Source organism: Notolepis coatsorum, assembly GCF_963971535.1.
Source record: "Notolepis coatsorum genome assembly, chromosome: 4".
NCBI classification, from domain to species: domain Eukaryota; kingdom Metazoa; phylum Chordata; class Actinopteri; order Aulopiformes; family Paralepididae; genus Notolepis; species Notolepis coatsorum.
In genome coordinates, this window is record NC_140168.1 from 166,285,945 (window position 1) to 166,313,764 (window position 27,820).

General features: G+C 44.7%; 1 protein-coding gene across 5 annotated transcripts in view; it reads left to right on the top strand.

The window, feature by feature from the left end:
• The window catches only part of LOC311227043 (ATP-dependent 6-phosphofructokinase, platelet type-like), a 234,266-nt gene that overhangs the window by 186,534 nt on the left and 19,912 nt on the right, over positions 1 to 27,820 (top strand). For 2 of the 5 annotated variants that reach the window (XM_084312556.1, XM_084312554.1), the window contains exons 14-19: positions 11,191 to 11,261; positions 12,152 to 12,239; positions 16,624 to 16,776; positions 19,624 to 19,788; positions 26,712 to 26,773; positions 27,407 to 27,518. In XM_084312556.1, the coding sequence (XP_084168682.1) occupies positions 11,191 to 11,261; positions 12,152 to 12,239; positions 16,624 to 16,776; positions 19,624 to 19,788; positions 26,712 to 26,773; positions 27,407 to 27,518 (651 nt within the window). Of the gene's footprint in view, positions 1 to 11,190; positions 11,262 to 12,151; positions 12,240 to 13,956; positions 14,110 to 16,623; positions 16,777 to 19,623; positions 19,789 to 26,711; positions 26,774 to 27,406; positions 27,519 to 27,820 lie in introns of all 5 variants that reach the window. The other 3 variants (XM_084312558.1, XM_084312555.1, XM_084312557.1) reach the window with 3 other exon arrangements.

The window sequence follows — 27,820 nt, forward strand, 5'->3', positions numbered from 1 at the left end:
GGAAAGTCAGCAGGGGGAACTGCAGGCTTTGTTTCCCGAGCTCATGGCGGTAGCTGCCGCTGCAAACGGCGTGCCTCTGCCGCAGCCATTGCCTGCTCCTGCCCCCGATGATCTCATAGGTCATCTCTGGCAGCGTCGCCCGGTGAGAGGGGTGGACGTTGTCTACCCATTTTTCCCTTCAATGGGGGCCTATGTTCGTTGGGGCCAGGCGGTGTCTCACATCATGGGACTTACTCCCGCCTACGTACCAGTTACGCGGGTGTCGGGGTTGGTCGAAGGTATGAGAGAGGGCATGCCACGGCTTGATAGGCCGATGGCCGCTCTCCTCTGTCCGGATGTGGTGTGGGAGCCATTATGCAAGCCGGTTCTCCATGGAAGATCGGCTAGGCGATTGGCATATTGGGGTGACCAGTCATTTATCGCTGGTACACAGTCGCTGGCTGCGGCTTCTAACATCGCGCAGCTGGCTAGATTTGTATCGGGGATAATGACGGGCGGCACGGGTCTGACCGAGGTAAAATGTGATCAGATCACCCAGGCGGCAGGAGCTGTCCTGCATCTTACCCAGGTGCAGGCCATAGCCTCGGGGAAGATGCGCGCCCTGGCCACCCTGACCCAGCGCCACCTTTGGCTGGAGCAGGCTCGAGTGCCAGAGAAGAAGAGAGCCCCTCTTCTGACGGCCAACCTCTCCGATGCTGGATTATTCGGGAAGGCCCTGCAGCTGATGACCTCAACGTGCAGAGAGATGGCAGAGGAGCGGTCCGTGCTCCAGCCCCATTTTCCGCCTCCCGTTCTTGCCGGTGGAGTCAGAAGGCTTCCACGACGTCGAGCTCCCTCCGCCGTGCCTACCACTGCCTCCGCCGCCACTGCTGGCCCCTCCAAGAAGGCCAGGAGGAGAGACGGCGATTCTGCTGCCGCCGGCCCATCCACGACCGGAGGAGACGGTAGGGAACGACGTGACCAGCAGCCGATCCACTACCGTCCCTCCGGGGCTTCTCGGGGTGGCAAAACTTGAGCGGCTCGAGGCGGCAGACGCCGCTAAAGTGACTTTTCCTCCTGTGGTCCCCTCTACACCCTCCCCGGCCCCCTCATGATTTTGTGCCGTAAAAATAAATAAAAAGTTCCCTAAAAAGGGGACTATATTATTGGCCAAACAAACTGTGTTTCTTCAACAATACATATGATGGGGTTGCGAAATGTGAATCTGCATTATTACATTGGGAGATGAGTCATGTTGTGTTACGAGATTAAGCAAGGTCTGCAAGCATACACTCATTCATAGAAAGGTTCTATTAGCCCGACGCTCCACATGCAGGTAGAAGCTGGTGGTATGTTCCGTTGCTTGAGCAAAGTAATGTTGATCCACGACACTGTTGTGTTAGTTGCAGTAATACTCGTACACACACGTTCCACGGCCTGGCCGTTACTCTGTCAGTGTTTTTGCTATGTACGACATAGAAAGCGGGTGTAGGATTCACACACACATGACTTGTTTTGTTATAAATCCTGTTCACAGTCTGTGGGTAGCGGGCATTGTATTAGCTTTTGCTATACATTGGCATTCTACCGAAGGTCTCAAAATGCTACAGTTGTTTTTGGTGTGTAGGGAAAAAAGGGTTTGTGTGAGGGGGTGCCGAATAAACCCCTCCTTCCCACTTGATTGGTTTAGGAGATTTTTTCTCATTCTGCTGAGCCAGTCAGGAGTCGTGTACAGGGTTTCCCCCCGTCATAGCATATACGTTGCTATGGCGACGGCTTCCGTGAGTTAAGATCTACGTAGATTTACGTAAGGTTTGTGGTGTTAAAGTGTCGGGTTAGAGCGTAGGGCTTGCGGGTCTGCTACGCTCGATTTTATGTGTAAACTTGAGTCGGTTGGTCACATGACTCACAGTTGACATGTCTTTTTCATTACTACGACTCATGTGGGAAGGCTTCTGGGAAAGTTCGGTCTATACTCTCTGACTAAAGGAGTGACTGGATGTAAAAATGTAAACAGTTTTTACTCCCAGCTGTGCAGTTTGGGTTTATACTGTTGATGCTTCTTCTTTATTATTATAAAGAGTTGGAGTTGGTTGCATCTCACCCCTCTTGTCGTTCCCCTGGGCGCCTTGGGGATTCAATGAAAGGTCTAAATAGCCTATTTATTGATGTGGATATACCCGACACACACATAGTGCTAGCTCGGGATGTTCTGTTGGACATTAAGCAACTGACTCGCGCGCCTTGGTTGCTTGGGGTTAAAACAGCGTTTTTATAAAGCAACTGGGATGGGGGTTTTTCCTCTTCCAACGACCTGTGTGGTTGTCGACGGATTCTCGTTCATATCGGGGGATGATGACGGAATGGATCTGAACATACGTAGAAGGGTCTCACGCCCTGGGGGTGGGCCGCCGGGCGCGGTTCGCACCGAACGTCTGGGTGGCGCCTTCTTTTCATGTTTAAGATCAACACGCATGTCTGCCCCTTCTCCTGGAGTTGGCATGTCGGCGTGGTTAGGGCACGGGACTGGTTCTGGTCACGCTGGTCCGGATCAGTTGCATCCGTTGTCCGCCGGGGATGCAGATCTGCTGTTCTGGTACCCTGAGGGACTTGGGCTTTTTTCAGGGGGAAAAATGCCAGGTCAGTCTGGGTGTCACAGGGTTAAGCGCTATGGAGCCCTTGTTGGGTACATTGTATTCTACACTGTCGTAATGGCTTACGGCCGTGCCAACCTGTACACGCCCGATCTCGTCAGATCTCGGCCGCCACGCAGGTTGGTCTTGGTTAGTACTTGGTTGGGTGACCTCCTGGGAATACCAAGTACGGGGTGCTTGGGGCTGGTTCTCCATTTCTTTCGCTCTTCTCTTACGCGTGGCGAAGAGGGGCCTGTTGGGGTAGTCTTTGACCTCCTTGGGGGACCCTGTGCTCCCCGTATCGCCGGGCCCGGTCCGAAGTAATGTTTTTGTTGACCCGTAGGCCCGGGATAACCCTGTTGGAAACTGAAACACGGGTACTGCGGTGCTGCCGCAGGTACGTTTTGGAGTTTTTTTCCTGAGGGGTTATGGGACCGACCACCGCATAGGGTAATGACTGGGTGGTTGGTTCTCTGGTGAGTCGGTGCAGTGTCAACTCCCGGGTTGCCCGGTTGAGTGTGCCCCTGCACGTTCGTGACGTCTGCCAATTGTGTCAGCCTTCGCTTTGAGGGAGGTTTGTCATGGTGACGACAACGCCAGCATACGCCCCTTCCGCCGGGGCGGCTGTGTTCAGCTGACCCCTCTGGCGCCTGTCTCGTCCGCAGTCTCCAGGCTCGGGTTAACAGCCTGTTGCCTGGTTTTTTCCCCGGTGCGCTGCCTGCTTCCGTGGTAAGCCTTGTTATTACGGCCGTGCTGACTGCCTGTACTGCAGGGTCAGTGTGCCAGGCGGTGTACTATTGGGGGGACAGGGCCCGCTCGGCTGAGGGGCCTTTGTCCGAATACGCTGGCGATGTGGGGGGCGGGGTCACTAAGTGCCCACCTGGTGGGGTCTTGATGCTGGCATCATGGACTTCTCCGGGCCCCCGTTCCAGGGGGTCCAGTCCCTTTGGTGGGTCTGGGCCTTCCTTCGCGCTCCGCTGCTACGGCCTTGCCACGGGGTTGGGTTTGCCCTTGACCCCGTGATTCTGGGGGCAGTAACGAGGTTGTTCCCTCCGTTCGTTCCCGGGTGGCATGCGGGTTGTGCGTGTGTGTAGTCGTGGGGTCAGGCCATGGTCTGCTCACCCTGTGCGTTGAGTTGCTTGAGTGCCTCTTCGCACGGTCGGGTCTGTCGCCCTCCCGGGAACCTCCAATAGGGGGGGTGCCCTCCATTAGGGGGGGTCGGGGGGGCTCGGCCCTCCCTGTTCTGATGGTTGTGGGGGGCCTTCAGCGGGGTGTATTTGTCGGCCGATGGCTCTCGCTCGGCCTCCCTTGTGCATGAGTGACGCCGAGCGAGAGCCACTATGATGCAGAACGTTATGTTATGAATATAACCAAGTTTTGTTAATAGTGGTGACGCTCGGTGTCCGACGCCGCTGCAGCCCTTGATCTCACCTTGTGGTGAAAGCTTGGGAAGGAGGAGAGCAGATGGCCACACACCTGCTTATGAAGGTAAGCTAATGAGGGGTGTGTTCAGACAAATACTGGGATAAAGGTACATTGTGGAATTTTATTCAGTGCGCGTGCACGTGTGCGAGGACAGTGCATGAGTGACGCCGAGCGTCACCACTATTAACAGAACTTGGTTATATTCATAACCTAACGTTAAGGTTAGAATCTGTAATGCTGTCAATCAGCGACCTCTAGGTAAAAGAGCCCTACTTGGTACTATACTTTCTATACCGTTTACATTCTGATGTGTTTAGTTTAATAGTTTAGTAACGCATTATACTGTACATTTCCAACCCAAAAGTAAAAGAAATCTGACCAAAGCAAGAAATGTAAACAAAGTGCAATACCAAGCCGGGTTTTTTTACCTAGAGGTTGCTGTTTGATGGCATTAGAGATTCCACCTTTAAATTAAGTTATTTCTTGGTCTGTGACACAGCATTCCTGCTGTTCAAGTGTTTTTTTAATGGAAATAGAGCCTGTGTTCAGCTTACTCCACCAATAGGATAAATACAACACTTCCCCACTTCCCTCCTATCATGCAACATGTTCTTCCCATCGGCAGGCCTGCTGAAGTGAAGGTTATCATCAATGTCACCCTTATCTTTGGTCAGTCAAATCAAATCAAATCTCCTAGCGCCAAACCCCCCCCCCCCTCCCTCCCCAATAGCTACGTTTGATTTGGAAACCCATATAAATCACGGAAGCACAATATTGCTGGAATAACACATTTTTTACTAGCATGTCAGATGGCGCCTTATTATAGCTTGAATACCAAGGCTGGATAGTGGTAGAGTGACCTTTCTCTCTGCCCTGTGGTCTCAGCCGCGCTCGCTCTGGTGCTAAAGTGATAACACTGAGTGTGGGGTGATAAACAGGCCTGCTTACTGTAAGCCAATTACCTCCACACCCAGTACACTAAAACTAACACACCCAGTACTCTACATACCAGTACACTAAAACTAACACACCCAGTACTCTACATACCAGTACACTAAAACTAACACACCCTGTATTCTACATACCAGTACACTAAAACTAACACACCCAGTACTCTACATACCAGTACACTAAAACTAACACACCCAGTACTCTACATACCAGTACACTAAAACGAACACACCCAGTACTCTACATACCAGTACACTAAAACTAACACACCCTGTACACTAAAACTAACACACCCAGTATTCTACATACCAGTACACTAAAACTAACACACCCAGTACTCTACATACCAGTACACTAAAACTAACACACCCAGTACTCTACATACCAGTACACTAAAACTAACACACCCAGTACTCTACATACCAGTACACTAAAACGAACACACCCAGTACTCTACATACCAGTACACTAAAACTAACACACCCTGTACACTAAAACTAACACACCCAGTACTCTACATACAGTACACTAAAACTAACACACCCAGTATTCTACATACCAGTACACTAAAGCTAACACACCCAGTACTCTACATACCAGTACACTAAAACGAACACACCCAGTACTCTACATACCAGTACACTAAAACTAACACACCCAGTACTCTACATACAGTACACTAAAACTAACATACCAGTACTCTACATACCAGGCAGGGATGTCTTGACGTTTGACATCCTAAAGTGCATTGGAGGGCGCTTTTAATAATAAAAGGTTGGTGTTCGCCCCAAAGTGATGTAACTCATAGAGTAGATATGAGAAGAGAAAACAATGGATTATTATGAAAATTAAAAGGAAATGTATTATCATTTTAGATAGCAGAAAGACAACTTTATTTTAATTTTGTATTGATTGATTGATTGAAAATTGTATTAACAGATTTCAGAATGGGTACAATACAGTGCAGCTCAATACACACAATTGTTAAGGGGATGCAGACCAGAGAAAGACTTCCGTCTTGTTTACATCAGGGTCCCCCATTTTCAATTCATCATAACATATATGACATACACGACATACAGATAGACAGTACTGCTACATCTAGACATTTATGACATACCAGATCTACAAATACAGTACTGTTTGTGATACAAAAAGGGTCTAAAAAAGAGAGTATATACATTTGAGGGGGAATAAACTGTACATTGGAGGAGGTTGGGTGGGTGGGGTGGGGGGGACTGTACATTGGAGGTGGTTGGGTGGGTGGGGTGGGGGGGGGTTGTTGGGTAGGCGGGGGGGGGGGGGGTAACTGTACATTGGAGGGGGTTGGGTTAGGACATTTACAGGGGCCAGTTTCAAATAGCAGTCTCCCGTAGGTGCTCTTTGAGAGTGGTTTTGAAAGTGGGTAGTGATTCACATTCCTATTCCTATAATATTCTCATATTAATTGTACACTGTTGAGTCTGAGCTCGAAACACAGCTATTTCATTATGCCCCTGTATTGTTGTGTATTTGACTTAAAGAATAAAGAAATTGAACTTTTCCAATGTTCTTCACATTAAGGTGTCAATATTGATCTACAATCTTTTCCTTTTTTTTCCCCCCACACGTTGGTGGAGGGTTCAAAGGAATATGTCGATAAAGGTTTATTCTCTTTTTATTTTATTTTTATTTTTATCTTTAGGTTATTTATCACAATACTTCATTACAGTAAGGGAAGGTGCAAGACCAAAAGCGACATTCTATTGCAATAGAATGGAAATGTTAGATCCTATGGCAATGAGCATAGGAAAATTAGGATTACAATGCTCAGGTTGGGCAATCCGGTGGACCATGGGAGAAAGTCAATCGCGGAGGATGTGTTCTTGGAACACAGGCATGTTCGACTTTCTGGGAGAGGGGAAAATAGGGGATTTTTATTTGTATATATATATGTTTTTAAGCTCAGCTCTCAACGGGACCTCATTAATTGGATGTGCATCTATTGTAGCTTCATACTCCAGAAACATTACCAAAAACTACACGAAAACATGCATAGACTATGGCTAGTTTGAATATAATGGTATGGAACACCGGTGGGATAAACAAACAACACAAGCGCAAAAGCGTGCTTACACTGATGAAAAAAGAACATGTGGACGTGGCACTATTAAGCGAAACGCACATTTTAGAGGGAGACATAAATACGTTAGCGGATAACATATACCATAATATTGGTCACTCTTCTTTTGCTACGAGAACTAGAGGGGTAGCCATAGTCGTCAGACGCAAATTAAATATCGAATTGAAAGGGGTATGGTCGGATGCTGAGGGGCGCATAACTATAGCTAGGATTATACACAATAACAGGAAAATTGCATTGGCAGCGGTATATGCCCCGAATTTGTATGAAGTGGGTTTCTTCACTTCACTAACAGGAGAAATGTTAAACCATCCCGAGTACTCATATATAATAGGTGCGGATTTTAATGCCATTTGGAACCCAAGGATGGACAAAACTTACCTTTCCTTCTCCAGCGAACAAAAGAATTCATCTAAAGCATTAAAAGATTGGTCGAAATCAACAGGAGTAACTGATTTATGGCGTTCACTTAACCCCATGACCCGCAAGTACTCCTGTCGTTCGGCGAGACACAACACACTATCCAGAATTGATTACGTCTTTGCATCCCCGAGAATATTTGATAAATACGAAGTGGAAATGACACCCAATGCGCTATCAGATCACTGCTACTTAATCCTGAAAGCAACATTTGGTACACTATCTACCCGGGCCCCAAGATGGCGTTTTAATTCGATGCTGCTTAACAACAAGGAATTCATTACACAAATTAAAGAAGCTCTCACAGTATTCCTACAAGATAATGCTAACTCGGTGCAAGATCCCAGAATATTATGGATGTCGGTAAAGAATATGATCAAGGATTTCTCGGATAGATTTACCTCCATATTGCGCAAAAATCAAAACACAAAACTGTCTGAAATGGAAACGCTTTACTCAACGCTTTTTAATTCTTTAAAATACAACAACTCTACTAGACTAGATAACCAAGTTAACATTCTAAAGACCGAGATCAAAGCAATGTACAGACAAAAATCGGAATTGCAAATACGCAGCACTAGACAACAGCAGTACTTCCAAGGTTCTAAACCTAGTCACCTATTAGCCATGCGACTAAGAATTAATGCAAAATTTGCAGATATAACTGCCATTAGGAAACAACAAGCTCTAGTAACAGAACCCAAAATAATAAACGATACATTCAAAGAATTCTACTCCGATTTATATAACTCAGAAACGACCTTTGATCAAGACAAATTAGACACATATCTTAATCAAATTACTCTCCCTAAACTTACGGATGAAGAAGCTAAACAGTTAGAAGTACCGATCACATTAGAAGAACTCAAGAAGGCCATATCCGGAATGAAAAACGGCAAAGCTCCGGGAATTGACGGTATCCCATCAGAAATGTACATTTCTTGCTGGGACATATTTGGACCCTTATTACTAAATATGATCTTATACTCAGTCAAAGAGGGAAGCTTCATTGAACACCAAAATACCGCACTCATTTCAGTTCTTCACAAAAAAGACAAAGACCCCACTGAATGCGGTAGTTACCGTCCTTTAAGCCTCCTCGGAACCGATGTCAAACTGTACTCTAAGATATTAGCCATCAGATTGCAAAAGCATATGACGTCTTTAGTTCATACGGACCAAACAGGCTTCATAAAAGGTCGCCTGATCAATGATAACATAAGGCGAATACTGCACGTACTAGATACAGACAAAGAGGACATCACACCTAAGGCGATACTATCCCTGGATGCTATGAAAGCATTTGACAGGTTGGAATGGTCGTTTCTATGGGCAGTATTGGAAAGGATGGGGTTAGGAAAAGGTTTCATTGATATGATTAAAGTACTATACAAGGACCCATCGGCCATGATTACAACAGGCACAATCATCTCCAAAATCTTTCCGGTATCACGCTCTGCCAGACAGGGTTGCCCTCTTAGTCCCGGACTATTCAATTTATCATTAGAGCCTTTAGCACAATATATAAGACAATCCCAATCCATAGAACCAATCGTAATCAAGGGCACACAACAAAAAATTAGTTTATATGCGGACGACGTAATATTGTTCATGCAAAACCCCAACACCACATTGCCTCATCTGCTCAAGTTGATTGAGAACTTTGGTGATTTATCGGGATTTAAGATAAATTGGCCGAAGTCGGCTTTCCTTCCACTTAACACCCCTGCAAAAAAAGATATAACCCTCCCAGGTGCGATACCGATGGTAAAACATTTCAGATGCTTGGGAGTGGAAATATTCCCCACCATAAGACAAACGGTGAAGCACAATTACACAAAAATACAGAACAAAATCAAGGACGACCTGGACAGGTGGGCAAAACTTAAAAACTCAGTACAGGCAAGGGTATCAATAGTTAAGATGGATGTATTACCAAGAATCAATTTCTTCAGCTCAATGCTTCCGTTACCTCCTCCAGAGGGCTACTGGAAAAGATTACAAACCTCCACATACAAATTTATTTGGAATAACAAACCACCTCGCATAAAAAGATCCACCGCACAGAGAAGTAAAGCAGACGGTGGCATGGCAGTCCCAGATTTTTTACAATATTTTAATGCCTTCACATTAAGACCATTGAAGAAGATATGGTTTGACCCCGAGGCTTTGGTATCTTGGAGAAAATTAGAAGAAAACATAGTAGCCCCACAGAGATTGAAAGACATAGCATACACTAAACTTTCAATCAAGCATTGTGAGCGAGAATTTGGCCCAATAATAACCCATGCAATCAGGACATGGCGGGAAACACAAAGGAAATTTCCTAACAATCAAGTATGGCATAATCACACTCCCATATTCAATAACAATGCTCTCTTAATGGGAAAACGACCTATAAGATTCCCTGTATGGGAAGAAAGAGGTATACACTCATTAGGGGATATTTTTAATAACAAGGGCCTCTGTAGTTATGTCGAAATATGCATAAAGTTTAACCTCACCGAGTCCACATGGCTTTTTTACATACAGTTACGACTTTGTATGAGATCTCACGGTGTTCCATTACACATACCAATTGAACACCACAGATACCACAAATTTTTCTATGAAAGAGATACATTGGGAGGTTTTGTATCAGGTTTTTATTATCAATTACTAACGTCCTCGTACGAAACCCTTCAACTAGACAATGTCTGGAGGAGGGATATACCAGACCTGGAAAATGACTTTGATTGGCAAGGAGCCTGGGCAAATGTCCGACTTACATCAAGGAACCCGGATCATCAACAAATCAATCTGAACTATATTCACAGGACATACTTGACTCCTATAAGGCTGTGCAAAATGGGGCTTATACAAGACTCCAAATGCTCCCAATGTACAAATGGGGACGAAGGAACATTTATGCACATGTATTGGGACTGCCCACCAGTTAAGGCATTCTGGAAAGATGTGTCCCAACAATTATCAATACTCGTATTTTGGAATATACCTGTACACCCCGCGGTATTGCTATTGAATGATGTTTTTGAGTTTGCAGTGAACCCACAACTAAAAAGATTGGTTTTATCGGGTATCACAGTAGCTAAAAAACTGATTGCATCACGTTGGTTTCAACCGGAAAAAATGTGCCGGAAAGTGTGGTTTCTTACATATCTTGATGTGATATATCAAGAAATATCAACAGCAAGAATTCTGGGGCTCAATGAATCCAAAATGTTAATGTGGTTAGAAGTGGTGGAGAGAATAAAAGCTAGCCTATAATGGTGATGTCTGGTTAGGAGTGAGGGATAATGGAGGTACTATCCAAGAGGGGGTCCGGGAGGGGGGGATTTGAGCTGGAGCATATGTGTGTAGGGTTTTAGAAAATAGGTATTAGGGGTATATTATATACTAACATTTATATAATTGTAACTTCGCTGGATATACACGGTATACGGTTAAAATGTTATTATTGACTATTTTTGTTTTATCCTGTTTCTGTACTTGCATATATTTTAACCACCTTTACTGAAAGTTTCATTATACATTGTGTGTTGAGTACTGACTTTTAATAAGTTTTGTTTTGCAATAATAAAAAAAATTAAAAAAAAAAAAAAAAAAAAAATTGAACTTGAAATATATTTTAGATGTATGTTTGTCATTGTGTCTTCACAGATCAAGGAGATAAAATGGGGAGATGTTGGTGGCTGGACTGGCCAGGGTGGGTCCCTACTAGGAACAAAAAGGTATGTATGTCATACCCAAACATAGTACTGTGTGTCCTAGCAGTTGAGCGTTCTAGTATCTAGTATTTTGTACTAGGAGTCGAGAATACCTTTTGTGACTAGGGATGCACAGATGTGGATACTAATACTGGATGTTGGGCTGATACTAGAGTAAAATAGACACTAGACTAGACACTAATATGTGTTGATATCGAAACTAAAGCAAAGTGACTGCTTTGTTGGTGTGGATAGTTGATTTGATCAGTGATTTGATTTTTTCCCAGTGACCCCAAACTAATAGTCTTAGTCTATATTGCAGCAGCATAATAGATCAGATAGTAATCAGTATTAGCCAATACATTTAAAGTTTACTTCTAGGAATCGATATCAAATATGTGTCAGTGTGACGCTGTGTGATCAAATCCCAGCTCACACCGTTGTTCCACTTCTCCCTCATCTGTTCTAATCCCAGTTTGTTGTTCTCCCTCATCTGTTCTAATCCCAGTTTGTTGTTCTCCCTCATCTGTTCTAATCCCAGTTTGTTGTTCTCCCTCATCTGTTCTAATCCCAGTTTGTTGTTCTCCCTCCTCTTTTCTAATCCCAGTTTGTTGTTCTCCCTCATCTGTTCTAATCCCAGTTTGTTCTCCCTCCTCCGTTCTAATCCCAGTTGCTTCTCCCTCCTCTGTTCTAATCTCAGTTTGTTGTTCTCCCTCCTCCGTTCTAATCCCAGTTTGTTGTTCTCCCTCCTCCGTTCTAATCCCAGTTTGTTGTTCCCCCTCCTCCGTTCTAATCCCAGTTTGTTGTTATCCCTTCTCTGTTATAATCCCAGTTTGTTCTCCCTCTTCTGTTCACTGTAGTTTTTGCAATAACAACTGATAAATGACAGACTGGATGTACTCTCTCTATTTTAGAACTCTTCCAGCGAAGCACCTCGATGAGATCGCTGAGCAGATAACGACACACAACATCCATGCTTTACTGGTCATTGGTGGATTTGAGGTATGTAGAGTACAGTATGTTTAGGATACAGTTCAGAATCCTTACACTAATTATTTACCATAATTACAGTATTATACCAGAATTATATTAAACAGCAATAATACATATTTTGAGCATGTCTAATCACCTTTAAAAGTTATGTGTGCAGTAAGAATGCTTGAGAAATTGTAAAATGTAAATTTGAAAATATATATATATATATTTTAGATAAATGTGTTTACTTGTTTTGTACCAGCCTTATAACCTCCCACAACAAAATTTGCTTTTAGGTTATTCTGCAAAAATCTCCATTTTCCTACAATGTATTGGGATGAGGCGGGAGACAGAGAGATAGAACGTTGCATCTTAGATTCGGCGTGCCATGAATGGATGTGAGGGGGAACCCTTCTAGAACTACTGTTTTATGCTTAAGGGGGCATGTCGTAATCAGGTGCAGTTAGCCTCAGGTGTGTGTGCCTTTGCCCTTTCGGATGCGGGAATATGCCAACATTATAGGAAATGCGCATTTCGTCTTCTCCAGAGTCAGACAAGAAGATAGATGCCAATTTTCTCTCTGTGCATTCAGTAGAAAGCTATCCGGCTGCAAGCTAGTTAATGGAAGAGGATGCGTAGTGGCTAGGGGAGAGTGCCTATGTTCCCACAGCCCTATGTTCCCACAGCCTTATGTTCCCACAGCCTTATGTTCTCACGTGCCTTATGTTCCCACAGCCTTATGTTCCCGCAGCCCTACTGTATGTTCCCACAGCCCTATGTTCCCACAGCCCTATGTTCCCACAGCCCTAAGTTCCCACATTTCCTTTTTTCATACATTTGTATCTGATTTGATCCCCCTTTCTCTTAATTTGGTAGCCAATTACACCCAACCTATTATCCAATTGTCCTCTGGTAGTAGAGGGTTCGTCCAGGACCATTGGGCTGTGGGAAAATACATTAGGGCCTAATTTTGAGAAGAATCTTAGAAATGTGGGAACATAGGGCTGTGGGAACATAAGGCCTCATTTGGAGAGAAATCATAGAAATGTGGGAACATAGGGCCTAATTTTGAGTGAACAAAAATCTTAGAAATGTGGGAACATATGGTTAGTGGAATATAGGGCCTAATTTTGAGTGAAAAAAAATCGTAGAAATGTGGGAACATAGGGTTGTGGGACCATTGGGCTTACATTTTTGCAGAATAGTGACCTAAAAGTCACATTTTGTGGAATACGCCTTCAAGTGCTATCTTTTTCATCATTTAGTAGTTGTCTTTCACTGTGATTAAATAATTTCTCATCCCTTTCACAAAACATGATTTATGTATACATTACTTAAAATAGTGTATGTATACATTTTCATACATTACTTCATCGTGATTTTGTCAAAACTTGTATCCATTTCTCTCCATATTTAAAATCACATACTAGTCTAGGGCTCTAGGCTCTGTCCTACTGTGTATTCCCTCTGTCTCTGTGTGTAACTCTACTACTGTGGCTAGTTCCTGTGTGCGTCTCGCCGTCCGTTGTGATAGGCCGAGCTCCCTACCCATGGCTCCTCCCCTCCAGTAGGCTCCTCCTACTAACACACACCTCCCTACTCCCTGTCCGTGTCCTCTGTCTGTATTCTCCATAATAACCCTGTGTCCTTAGTAGGGTGGCACGTACATTTAAACCTCCCATTCATGTAACTCCTACACCTACACCCCTCTTTTACGACCATGGCTTTGCCCTAACTACTGTAGGCCTACCTGGGACTGATGGAACTTTCCGCGGCGCGGGGGAAGTATAGTGAACTCTGTATTCCAATGGTCATGGTCCCCGCCACCGTCTCCAACAATATACCAGGCTCAGATCTCAGCATTGGCGCAGACACCGCTCTGAACGCCATTACTGATGTAAGTGTGGCTGGGATAGGCAGAGCAGAGCGTGTGCGCGTGCTTGTGTGTGTGTGTGTGTGTGTGTGTGTGTGTGTGTGTGTGTGTGTGTGTGTGTGTGTAACGGCCAATGACATTTGGGGACATCCCTGATCAGGGCTGGCGTCCTGGCATTAACCAACAGAGCAAACGCGGGCATTGATGACTTGATGGTAAACAAAACTATAGTAAATTCAGTTTGTATAGCCAAATAATTGTAATGTATAAGCAGGTGATTATCCATATTACTAGATGGTAAATGCACTGTAAGCTAGAACTAGCACTGCGGCCATTGAACCCCGAGAATTGTGACAAGCCATCGTGAGTACTGGCCACCAGAAGGATTAACCACACATTGAATACACTGACTCGCATTTTGCCGGTCAATGCTACACTACGCTAGCTACATATTGCAGCTGGACAAGACCTATATCGTATATTAACTAAACATCAAATGCGGGTGACAAACACCCCTAAAGGTGTAAACATTCTCCAAACTTTTACACGTTGAATTGAACGTTAAATTTGTTATTTTCACTCACAGTTTTGTGGATGCTTTATCCAAAGTGTCTCACAGTAGTACCAGAAATGAATAATGTACATACTAACTAGAGCCTGGCCATCACACTTGCATCATACAGTATGATATGCTACACGTGTTGGTTAATGTCAGAGGTGAAGCGGTCAGAGGCTGTCCCAGGTAAGTGCTGCGAGGCATGCAGTGGTGCAGTGACGTTCTCTGGCATGTGTTCGGTCTGCGCCAACACCGCCTGCCCCCCCCCCCCCCCCCACCCCCGCTGCCCTGTGCTTGTGTGGTAAACACCAGATGAGGAGGCCACTGTCCGGGTCAACACAACATGGTATTACTGTTTTCACCACACGTCCTTCCCTCTCATCCGCATGGAAAACTATCCTATTTTTGCATGCTTTCTTATCTGGTTTTACTAACACTGCATCCCCCCCCCCCCCCCCCCCCACACACACTTTTGATCAAACTAACATCCTTTTTTTTTTTAACGCAAAAGGCGATTCTGTTGTGATTTTGCATGGAATTAGACTAGATTCTTACCAAGTTAGTCTGTATGAGCTTCCTGAGAATCAAATCCCGTTCTCCTTAAAGTGTAATAACAGTAATCAGTAACATGGTGGAAGGGAATTATTATTATTTTATTTTTACAACCGTCTAGAGTCGGCAGTTATATTATAGTTGTCTTGACCCAGGCCTGGCCTCCGCCATATTGCTTCTGAACCCCGTCTGCATTGTGCCTGACATTTAATGCTCTCAACCTCGTGGACAAAGATGGCCGCGTGGCCCTTCACCCAGCCTGCTCCTTGGGGGGCTGCATCACGAGTCTCCTCCTCCGGCTACTGGCGACGCTGCCGCTTCTTATCTCGACGCCGTTACACGCCGCCCCCTTCTGTTTCCTCCCAGCCAATGGGAAGCCAAGCCCCGCCCCCTCCTCCTATCACACGGAAAGAGCCGCCCTGTAGGAGTCACACAGCAGACACTACATGCTATGTAACCAGGACTGTATCCCACTGGTTTCAAAGTGTCGTCCTTTCCCTTGTTTTGTCAGCACTGTCTCACCGGTTCTGAGGACATAAAAGGGGGACATTAGTGGATGTCTTTGTGCCCGCTCCTGTCCTGCTAGCTTTGGATTTCAAAATTGTTTCTTTGATTCAACAGAATGTTTTAAAAAGGTAGCACTCACAAATATGGTAAAAAACAACGGTTTGCTTACTTAATGTAATTTATTAATGACACACATTTCGTAAGACGCTAATGCACTTTGGCAATATAAAAATATTGATTGACATAAATCCATCAATCTTTCAGTGCCCCTCTTAGAAGATGCTTGTTGTTTAAAGGGGAATACCACCCATTTTAAGAATTCACATTAGGTTCTTCCTGCGCCACCAGGACAGTTCAGTCAGCATTTGTGAACCACTCGAAATCAGAGAGAGAACCCTCACCCCACTGTACATCCCTGTGACATCACTGATCGGAAGGTTCTCTCGCTGACTTCCAGCTCCAGGAGAGAGCTGTTCACAAACACTGTCCTGGTGACGCAGGAAGAACAGACAGTATGTGAATTCTTAAAATGGGTGGCATTCCACTTTAAGTGCTCTCTTTAATTTCTATACTTCCTTGTGTTGTATCCAATCTCCTCCCTCCCAAGAGGAATAAGTCCCAACACTATACAATATAGAATATACAACCTAAGTACAACCTAAGTACAATGAAGTAACAATGAGGTACAAAAACACAAACGGGAAACACATTTTGAAATCCAACCCGTCTCATTACCACCGTAACCAAGGAGACGAGGTCAAGGTCGCCACTTTGGATTCGGAAGGAGCAGCCCCGGCTATTAACCATGTAGTCTCCCACACACAGTCACACGTCACCCAGGTATATACAGTAATAAGTGAGGGTCTTTATCTAGTGTGCCCCCTGGTGGTCTAACCCATTACTACCACCACCACCACCACCAGGCGTTTGAGAGCCTGCTGCAGCTGTACGAGGCACGGCCAGGCCACCCGGAGCTCTGCATCCCGCTGTGCATGCTGCCGGCCACCATTAGTAACAATGTGCCGGGCACCGACCTCAGTATCGGCGCCGACACCTCTCTCAATACCATCGTGGAGGTAAGGTGGAATCCGCGGGACGTGTCCCGTCACTGAAGTATAGGGAGAAATAAGGAAGAGAGTGATGAAAGTGTTTTGTTACGTTACATCAGTGGTTCCCAAACCTTTTCATTCAGGCCCCACTTGGGTAGTTGGAAATACACCTATATGTAGGCTAGAATTAATTTGAGGCTACAAACATGCCATTTCCTCTACTACTAACAAGACAAGATTAACATAACAAGACACAAAGACACAATTATAGTTTTATATTTTATTTGAAAATGAACAAAAGCTTGGCAAATGATCCTGTGCCACTGTGAAATAATTAGGCCTAATTAAACATGTAGTTGTGGGCCTACAGTAGGATAGGAGATTTATTTACCTTGCCCCACAATGGTGGAATGAACTACCCACCCCAGTTAGGACAGCCGAATCACGTCCAATCTTTCGCCGTCGACTAAAGACGCACTTCTTCAACCATTATCTGAATAAAAAAAAAAAACTATAAAAAAAAAAAAATCTAACCCTAACTAACCGTACTGTCATGCACTTGTCCTAATAAACTAACCTACACTGTAGCACTCAACACTTTGATGAACATTGTTGCTCAGCTGATAGAGTTGTGCCCTTCCTGATGGCTTGTCGTACAGAACTTGTAAGTCGCTTTGGATAAAAGCGTCAGCTAAATGACTAAATGTAAATGTAAATGTAAATGTTATTTTCATTCAAATAATAATCATTTGCCTAATAATTCCCCACCTTTTGTGGCAAAACGTATTTAGGCTTCTGAATGTGCTCTGTATAAAGAATAACACATGACAGTCAGTTCATACATTTTTCGCAGGGGTCGCGCCCCACAAAGGTCGAATAAAATAAAATGGGATATAAACTAAATTAGGAGCACAATAGAAGATTATAAGTTAAAAAAAAAAAAAAAAAAAGTCTATACTTGACTGTGGTCAAGTATAGACACTAATTCTAATAAAATAAATAAAAATACAGTGGGATGGGATATTTAGCAGGGCTGTGCAATTGGGCAGTTATGTGCAAAACGTACAGTAGGAACAGTGAAACGTGGGCCTAAGCTGTTCCTCTAGCAACACAGTTCTATTGAAACACGTCCATAAGACGTTATTCTGTTCAGTAGGAGACTTTGCTGGAAACCATCCTTCTCTCAAAGGCTATTAAAGGTTATTAACATTAAGAATGTGTTCTGTAGTCAACTGGCCTTTAAACAAGGTTTATGTTTTCTTTTAAGTCTTTTCTCTTGGTATTTAGATGGGGGGGGGGGTCTGACTATGAGGAAGCAAGGCACTTTTGAATGCTATTTGCACAGTGGCACGACCCCTAGTTGACCTGCAGAAACCATTGTAGAAAATAAATGTGTTCAGACAGTAGAGGCCACGAGGGATGTTGACTGTCAACAGACGGCACACCTTTCCCCCATGCACACAGTCACACACACACACACACAGTCACACACACACACACACACACACACACACACACACACACACACACACACACACACACACACACACACAGGGATGTGCACAGGTACGGGCTATTGTTGCCCGGGCAACTGCTTGTTTACTCTGATTGGCTGAGTTGCCCTTTTTACATAAAACATTTACAAGCAGCTCCGCTGTAAATACAGGGAGGGGCAAGAAGGCACAGCGCCCCCTGGTGGCCCCACGGTTGAAAAACATCATGCTAAAGTGCCCTTTTGAGTGGCGAAAACGAGAGGACGTGCCCCATTGGTGCCCTTCCAATGGTCTAAACTTGACCATGTGCCCCCACAGTTGAAAATTTCACGCTAAAGTGCCCTTTTGAGTGGCACAATTTATTTTGTAATACTTATATACTTTTATATATAAGGGGGGGGATGCCCTTTTTCCAGATTAGAGCAATAGCCCCTAAATGTCTGTGCATGTCCCTGCACACACATACTGTACATATTATGACTCACACACACACACCGCGCACACATGCCCGCTACGCACATGCCCGCTACGCACATGCATGTCAGAGTGTCAGCAAGCTATTTGTTGTTGTATTAGTGGCTTTCCGCTTCAGTATTTTAGAACCAGATGTTCTGTGAAAACGTATCTGTACCATTTTGACTTGGAGCATGTATGGTTCAGAGGACCAGCATGCTTGATGACTTGTGAATGACGAGTGTTATTTCTGCACTTTGTGCATGCTACGTGAGGAGGGGTGTAACAACACGTACATTTTCAGATTCTCAAGTTTGGGGTCACGTTTTGATGCGATTTTCTATTCTTTATACATTCAAATGTATTCATACTATAGAGTTCAATATATATATTCAGTATATATATATACAGTATATATACTAGACAGCTTGGTTCGGCTCAGGAAAATAGGGAGTACCCTCCCCTCCCCTCCCACGGAACGTAATCCTGGTCAGAACGGGGCAGACTACAATATATTTGCATTTGTTAGCCATGCTAGCGAGCTATATAATCAATCCATGCCAAAGCTAGATATGTAAAAGGTGAAAGACTCACACATTTGGCTAAATGACATCCAGCCGTTTTCCTTTGAAACAACTTTCAGGGGAGTGTCATGGTTTCTCCATAGAGCCCTGTCCTACTTTTTTAGCGCAGCAGCTTGCGCAGGTAAGGGGACAACTTAATCACGTGACAGTCGTGACTCAGTTGGTATCGCTGATTGGCTCGAACACGGTTTCCCCCAAACGTTCGATTCTGTATTGAGATTGTTACACCCCTTCTACTCTATGAATACTGTACAAACCTGCCAATGTCTCGTTTAATGAAAGTACATGTGTGTGTGGTGTGTACCGCTGTGTGTTTGCTTGCGCACCTGTGCGCGGTGTGTCAGACGTGTGACCGCATCAAGCAGTCAGCCAGCGGCACCAAGCGCCGTGTGTTCATCATCGAGACCATGGGGGGCTACTGCGGCTACCTGGCCAGCGTGGGGGGGCTGGCGGCCGGGGCGGACGCCGTCTACATCTACGAGGAGCACTTTGACATCAGGGACCTGCAGGTGAGAGAGAGAGAAACACACACACACACACACGCACGCACACACACACACACACACACAAATGCCGACTCCTGATTGGCTACAACGTGAACCTGTTAAAAGATTGTGAGCAGGTGTGATGCAATGTAACATCGGTGATCACAATCTGGGAGCAGAAGTGTTGCGATGATAGTGTGTATAGGCCCTTTTAACAGTGGTCATTTTGACGTGTCAAAGCACGGTAAGCACAGGTAACTAAATGGTAAATGGCTGCATTTATATAGTGCTTTTATCCAAAGCACTTTACAATTTGTTCCTCACATTTTACCCATTCACTCACACATTCACGGCCGAGGCGACCATGCAAGGTGCCAACCTGCACATCGGGAGCAATTAGGGGTTAAGTGTCTTGCTCAAGGACACTTCGACACTGCCCGGAAGGAGCGGGAATCGAACCGGGAACCTCCGGTTCCTAATAACCTTGTGGTTCTGGTCCATTTAGGTGTACCAGGGCCCTGGAACTGTGTGCATGCTGGCTCACTGGAGTGGCTCTGGAATACCTAAATGATGCAGGACCATAATTAATGTCAACATGGCAGCTGTGGCAGGGTCTGTAGGAAGTGAGATTTGAATGATGCAGTCTTCAGGGAAAGATCCAGCAGCATTGATACATGGGTAGGGTCCCAGGTAAGGCACTGTTGGAAAGTGGTGTTCTCCATGTCTTCCATAAAGGCAACGGTGGAACTGTTGCTAGACTATCAACTATCCACCAAGTTCCAGTCAAATGCGACGTGAAATGTGCAACTTAACACTGGTACATGATGATCACACCCCTTGGGCCTCATGAACATGTGTAAATACAGGTTGCAAACCAGCCCAATCTCACTTGAAATATGAGTAAATAAAGTACTAATTGAACACAGGAAAAAAGGTACATAATGTTATGTTATAGCCATAAGTAATATATTTGCAAATTTTATATATTTGTGTATTGTATCAGCAATGTACAATGTGTACTTATTACAAATTTGTTCGTTTTCAGAACATGAGTCTTAGAGAAAACAACCTGGCCACAGCTCCTTGACCACGGTTGTCATCAATTATCTTCTTAATCAGTGCATAACGTTAACGTTTGCAAAAAACAAATAGGTAGATTGACGTGTAAAAAGTTTTACTTTTTTTTCTGATGAGAACGTGTCAGATATCAGTATGATTTATCTTTGACTCAGTGGCCTCTAGCTGCCTTTCTCAGCAAAGGACAGTGTGTCTATTTTAGGACGGCACAAGTGACCCAGATTACTGTAGGATGTACATTTCCCTCCCCCTCGTATGTATATATTTACTGTTAGGATCTCTGTTTAACAGTACTGTATATTTGCATATCTTGTATGTCACAAATGTAATAGTACTGTATATCTGTATGTCATAAATGTCATGATTAGATTAGATGATTAGATTATATTTTTATATCTGTATAATATCTGTATGTTGTGTATGTCATAAATGTCATTATGAATTGAAAATGGGGGACCCTGATGTAAACAAGACGAAAGTCTTTCTCTGGTCTGCATCCCCTTAACACTTTGATTGCCTAAGGCTAAATTCATGATATACCATAGGTTGCCAGCTCTATTTGTCTATGTAGAAGTTCCCCTTCTTTGCAGGGCTATAACTTTTTAAATTCTATTGCTAAATTGCCATTATTAGGGCCCATTCAATGTCCTATATGTATTGTTCAGGGTGTATGAACGTTAAACTTTTTCATTCACATATTCATACTAAAATATGATCTAAAGTATAAGTATGTTTTCATCTCTTTCTGCAGCTTTCTCCAGAACGTGATTTATAGCCCCAAATGCATTATATTGATGATCAAATACAGTTTGATAGCAATCGGCGCGATATAAAAAAATCCAACTGGACGGACTTCTGGAAGTTACTACACCTCATCTGATGTTGACCGGATGGCCGAGGGGGCGTTTATAATTCCGTGGGCAGCGTTATACCATTCATCTAATGTGGGTCAAATGTTCATCATAGCAGTTAGTATCGTACACATTGAAAAATAACGCTGAATCTTACCGTATCTTCCTCGCGCCGTTGGGCGATGAGCGTGGAACAGACATTTTCCTATTATGGGATATAGAAATATCCGGTCCATTTCCAGGTTGTATAATAATATATACGTCCAAATCATGTTGTTTTTTCGAGTTATTTGCAGCGATCGATGTTCACTGTGTGAAGACTGAGTCTCTCTAACATTAGCGAGTGCCCGGACCACATATGGAGTGAGTCCTGCCGGGTTAAAGGTAACATCCGTTTTTTCGATCTGCCGATCGGCCACCGGATGGCGGTCTTGAACCGCTAGAGGATTGAGAGGAGATCACACTTGTGTCTCAGGGCCCCGGAAAGGAAATATGATTCCGATCACAGATTTTTGAAATATTGATATCAAAGACGAGTTACGGCGTCTTCGGCAACTTGAGCATGGCAGGGAAGGACGCCTAAAAGCGTCTTCCGGCAGTTAAAGTGTTAACAATTGTGTGTATTGAGCTGTACTGTACCCATTCTGCAATCTGTTAATTAAAGTTTTCAATCAATCAATCAATCAATCATGTACCCAGGATGAAGCACCCCATTGAGAACCCCAGCAAGCGCTGCATTCCATGACTGACCAGTCTTACTAGCGCAGATCCTCTCGTACAACGGCGCGTGCTAAGCTAGGCTAACATGCAGCCAGATAGCTTTCTACTGAACGCACAGAGAGAAAACTGGTATCTATCTTTTTGTCTATCTCTGGAGAAGACAGTAAGCTAATTTCCCCAAAGGTTGGCGTGTTCCTTTAATGCTGGTAAATCGCTGGTTGTGGCTGTGATAAGCGTATTGCCTTGTGGTCCCGTAGCTATCCAGTCCTCATTCTAAGGACCTTTTTGGTTGGTATATATCCACTACTGTGGCAGACGGATTGAAATGAACGAGACAAAGACAAAATGTCAACTTAATTAAAGAGGAATACCACTCATTTACGTTTACATTTAGTTAATTAGCTGACGTTTTTATCCAAAGCAACTTACAAATAAAAAAAGATTGGCCGGGTTTCAGCTGTCCTGACTGTGGTGCGAAGTTCGTTCCACCATTGTGGAGTGAGGACCGATAATAGCCTGCTTCTCTTTGATGCCCCCCCCCCCCCCCCCCCCCCGGGGGCTTTTATAGGAGTGGGTCTGAGGCGGCCAGAAGATGCAGAGCGTAGGGGTCTTGAGGGTGTGTAGTTAGAAGATGCAGCGTGTAGGGGTCTTGAGGGTGTGTAGTTAGAAGATGCAGAGCGTAGGGGTCTTGAGGGTGTGTAGTTAGAAGATGCAGAGCGTAGGGGTCTTGAGGGTGTGTAGTTAGAAGATGCAGAGCGTAGGGGTCTTGAGGGTGTGTAGTTAGAAGATGCAGAGTGTAGGGGTCTTGAGGGTGTGTAGTTAGAAGATGCAGAGCGTAGGGGTCTTGAGGGTGTGTAGTTAGAAGATGCAGAGCGTAGGGGTCTTGAGGGTGTGTAGTTAGAAGATGCAGAGCGTAGGGGTCTTGAGGGTGTGTAGTTAGAAGATGCAGAGCATAGGGGTCTTGAGGGTGTGTAGTTAGAAGATGCAGAGTGTAGGGGTCTTGAGGGTGTGTAGTTAGAAGATGCAGAGCGTAGGGGTCTTGAGGGTGTGTAGTTAGAAGATGCAGAGCGTAGGGGTCTTGAGGGTGTATAGTTAGAAGATGCAGAGCGTAGGGGTCTTGAGGGTGTGTAGTTAGAAGATGCAGAGTGTAGGGGTCTTGAGGGTGTGTAGTTAGAAGATGCAGAGCGTAGGGGTCTTGAGGGTGTGTAGTTAGAAGATGCAGAGCGTAGGGGTCTTGAGGGTGTGTAGTTAGAAGATGCAGAGCGTAGGGGTCTTGAGGGTGTGTAGTTAGAAGATGCAGAGCGTAGGGGTCTTGAGGGTGTGTAGTTAGAAGATGCAGAGCGTAGGGGTCTTGAGGGTGTGTAGTTAGAAGATGCAGAGCGTAGGGGTCTTGAGGGTGTGTAGTTAGAAGATGCAGAGCGTAGGGGTCTTGAGGGTGTGTAGTTAGAAGATGCAGAGCGTAGGGGTCTTGAGGGTGTGTAGTTAGAATATGCAGAGCGTAGGGGTCTTGAGGGTGTGTAGTTAGAAGATGCAGAGCGTAGGGGTCTTGAGGGTGTGTAGTTAGAAGATGCAGAGCTTAGGGGTCTTGAGGGTGTGTAGTTAGAAGATGCAGAGCCTAGGGGTCTTGAGGGTGTGTAGTTAGAAGATGCAGAGCGTAGGGGTATTGAGGGTGTGTAGTTAGAAGATGCAGAGCGTAGGGGTATTGAGGGTGTGTAGTTAGAAGATGCAGAGCGTAGGGGTCTTGAGGGTGTGTAGTTATAAGATGCAGAGCGTAGGGGTCTTGAGGGTGTGTAGTTAGAAGATGCAGAGCGTAGGGGTCTTGAGGGTGTGTAGTTAGAAGATGCAGAGCGTAGGGGTCTTGAGGGTGTGTAGTTAGAAGGTGCAGAGCGTAGGGGTCTTGAGGGTGTGTAGTTAGAAGATGCAGAGCGTAGGGGTCTTGAGGGTGTGTAGTTAGAAGATGCAGAGCGTAGGGGTCTTGAGGGTGTGTAGTTAGAAGATGCAGAGCGTAGGGGTCTTGAGGGTGTGTAGTTAGAAGATGCAGAGCGTAGGGGTCTTGAGGGTGTGTAGTTAGAAGGTGCAGAGCGTAGGGGTCTTGAGGGTGTGTAGTTAGAAGATGCAGAGCGTAGGGGTCTTGAGGGTGTGTAGTTAGAAGGTGCAGAGCGTAGGGGTCTTGAGGGTGTGTAGTTAGAAGATGCAGAGCGTAGGGGTCTTGAGGGTGTGTAGTTAGAAGATGCAGAGCATAGGGGTCTTGAGGGTAGGGCTGGGCGATATGGCCAAAAACGTTATCGCGATAAAATTATAAAATTATTTTCATATAACTTGATATCGATAATTATCGTCGATATAATGTCTGTCAAGTTTAATTAACTTCTTATGCCCGGCGCCAATGGACGGGCTATTAATAGACTTGTTTTGCTGCTGCGAATGTCTCGAGTTGATGTCGTCATCAGTCCACGCACGTTAGCAGTTAGCCAGAGCAAGCCGTGTATCCCATGACAATGTACTAAATATGACCCTAAAATACTCCGCTTCGCCCCAATACATTGCAACAACGTCCACCGTATACCCCACACTACTATAACCGTGGCCTTAGAATTCACGCCACACACCCACTCGGCGCGTAAACTATAAAATAGCGCCGTGCAAGCTAATTATCCTAGCCAGCCTTGTTTCCAATGCACTCAATATAACCCTAAAATACTCTGTTCCGCCCCAATACATTGCAACGACGTCCACCGTATACCCCACACTACTATAACCGTGCCCTCAGAATTCACGCCACACACCCACTCGGCACGTAAACTATAAAATAGCGCCGTGCAAGCTAATTATCCTAGCCAGCCTTGTTTCCAATGCACTCAATATAACCCTAAAATACTCTTTTCGCCCCAATACATTGCAACAACGTCCACCTTATACCCCACACTACTATAACTGTGCCCTCAGAATTCACGCCACACACCCACTCGGCACGTAAACTATAAAATAGCGCCGTGCAAGCTAATTATCCTAGCCAGCCTTGTTTACTACTTGAATGCTACCTCTCTACCCAGCGGTGCAGCGCGGGTCTCCTTCCGCTATCGGCCATCTCCTTCACTGATTGGTTGTTAGTGCGTGTGCTCATATCCAAGCTTATCCAAGCTTAAGATATATCGAAACTTTGCGGCCACGTTTCATGTTTATTTCAAGGAAATAATTTATCGCGATAGTTATCGTTATCGTTTTATCGCCCAGCCCTACTTGAGGGTGTGTAGTTAGAAGATGCAGAGCGTAGGGGTCTTGAGGGTGTGTAGTTAGAAGATGCAGAGTGTAGGGGTCTTGAGGGTGTGTAGTTAGAAGATGCAGAGCGTAGGTGTCTTGAGGGTGTGTAGTTAGAAGATGCAGAGCGTAGGGGTCTTGAGGGTGTGTAGTTAGAAGATGCAGAGCGTAGGGGTCTTGAGGGTGTGTAGTTAGAAGATGCAGAGCGTAGGTGTCTTGAGGGTGTGTAGTTAGAAAATGCAGAGCGTAGGGGTCTTGAGGGTGTGTAATTAGAGACCATTGACCAGAGGTGGGGGGCCAACAGGGTGCCTCTCCATGATACCTGGTAGGAGCGTCGTCGAGGTAGGATGACAGCCATGCCTGTCTATCTGTATGTCGTGTGTGTCATATATGTTATGATGAATTGAAAATGGGGGACCCTGATGTAAACAAGACGAAAGTCTTTCTCTGGTCTGCATCCCCTTAACAATTGTATGTATTGAGCTGTACTGTACTGTACCCATTCTGCAATCTGTTAATAAAGTTTTCAATCAATCAATGCCAGCGCAGAGCCTACCACTCCCATTCCTGCGAGGGATGCGAGGATGATCTGATGGTTGACTGAGAATCAGGACAGAGGAGAGGCCTTTTTCGCTCTTGCTAACTGAAGAGCCTCTGTGACTGCTATTAGGGCGGTCTCTGTAGAGTGACCAGTCCTGAAGCCTGACTTATTTGGGTCTAGGTCGTTCTGTAATAGATAATCATGGCGATAGGAATCTATGACGGTGGGGTTCAGAGTTTATTTTTTGATGAGCGGTGTGACTCGACCTTGTTTTAGAGTGGTGGGAACCAATGTGCAATGTGATAGTAGTAGTAAGTAGGGAAAGGGGCGTCCCCTTGTGTCCTAAACAGCACATTGCATTTAAAAATTTTTTTTTTTACACGCCTTCCACTCCTGTGATCGAGGAGCCTCATTCGCGGTTGGGACAGCTTCATGTAGGTTACAGGCAGATGGAAAAAAGCATCCCACTGACTAAGGTGATCTCTCTCTCTCCGCTTCAGGCTAACGTGGAGCACTTGACAGAGAAGATGAAGACCGGCATTCAGAGAGGCTTGGTACTGAGGTGAGAGATTGATTAATTGTATTGATTTGGATATTACCCTTTTTTTTTTACTAACTGGAGTAGAGAAGCGCTTGGAGTATGAGAAAAGCGCTATATAAATGTAATGAATTATTATTATTATTAGAAAAGTGTCATACAGTAAGGAAAACGGCAAAGGTCAGGATGACACGATAATGTCTCTTTCATTGTGGTCTTTTCTGGTCTATTCTGCACCACGTCTTTGAGAATATAGTGTATAAGAAATATGTTATTTCCTTGTACTTTCCTAGACTGGTTCCTTGACCTTACCTTGCAATGCACAGTATGTCTTTTACCTGCTGTCTAGTGTATGTGTGTGTGTGTGTATGTGTGTGTGTGTGTTTGTGTGTGTGTGTTGGCACTGCATGTGATCGAGTTCCACCATATGGGCCATAAAAAACGCTACATTATTATAAATACATCTTGCAGTGGTGCCGAATGACCTTTACGGAATCTTTTTAATGTCATCCATTGCAGCTATTTTTACATCTTCGTACTCAAGACGTCCTCAGTGGACCGGTGTGAAAGTAGGACAAATGTAGTATTTTGGACATACTGTACATATACTGTAGGTGACGTGGTGTGTGTGTGTGTGTGCGCGCGATGGTGCTGCAGGAATGAAAACAGCAATGAAAACTTCACCACCGACTTCATCTACCAGCTGTACTCGGAGGAAGGAAAAGGGGTGTTTGACTGTCGAAAGAACGTCCTGGGACACATGCAGCAGGTAAGACTTCTACATTTGTGTCATTTATCCAAAGCGACTGTGTACAACAAGTCAGCAGGGGGGGTTCACCTCTGGCAGCTAAGGGTCAGTGGTATTGTTTGTCTAGCAGTGCAGAGCTTGAGTGATACACTCTGAGTGCATACAGTAGTAGTATAGACATATTAGCATGGCAAGTACTGTAGTATAGGCATAGTAGCATGGCAAGTAGTAGTATAGACATATTAGCATGGCAAGTATTAATATAGACATAGTAGATAGTAGTATAGACATAGTAGCATAAGATAGTAGCATAGACATAGTGC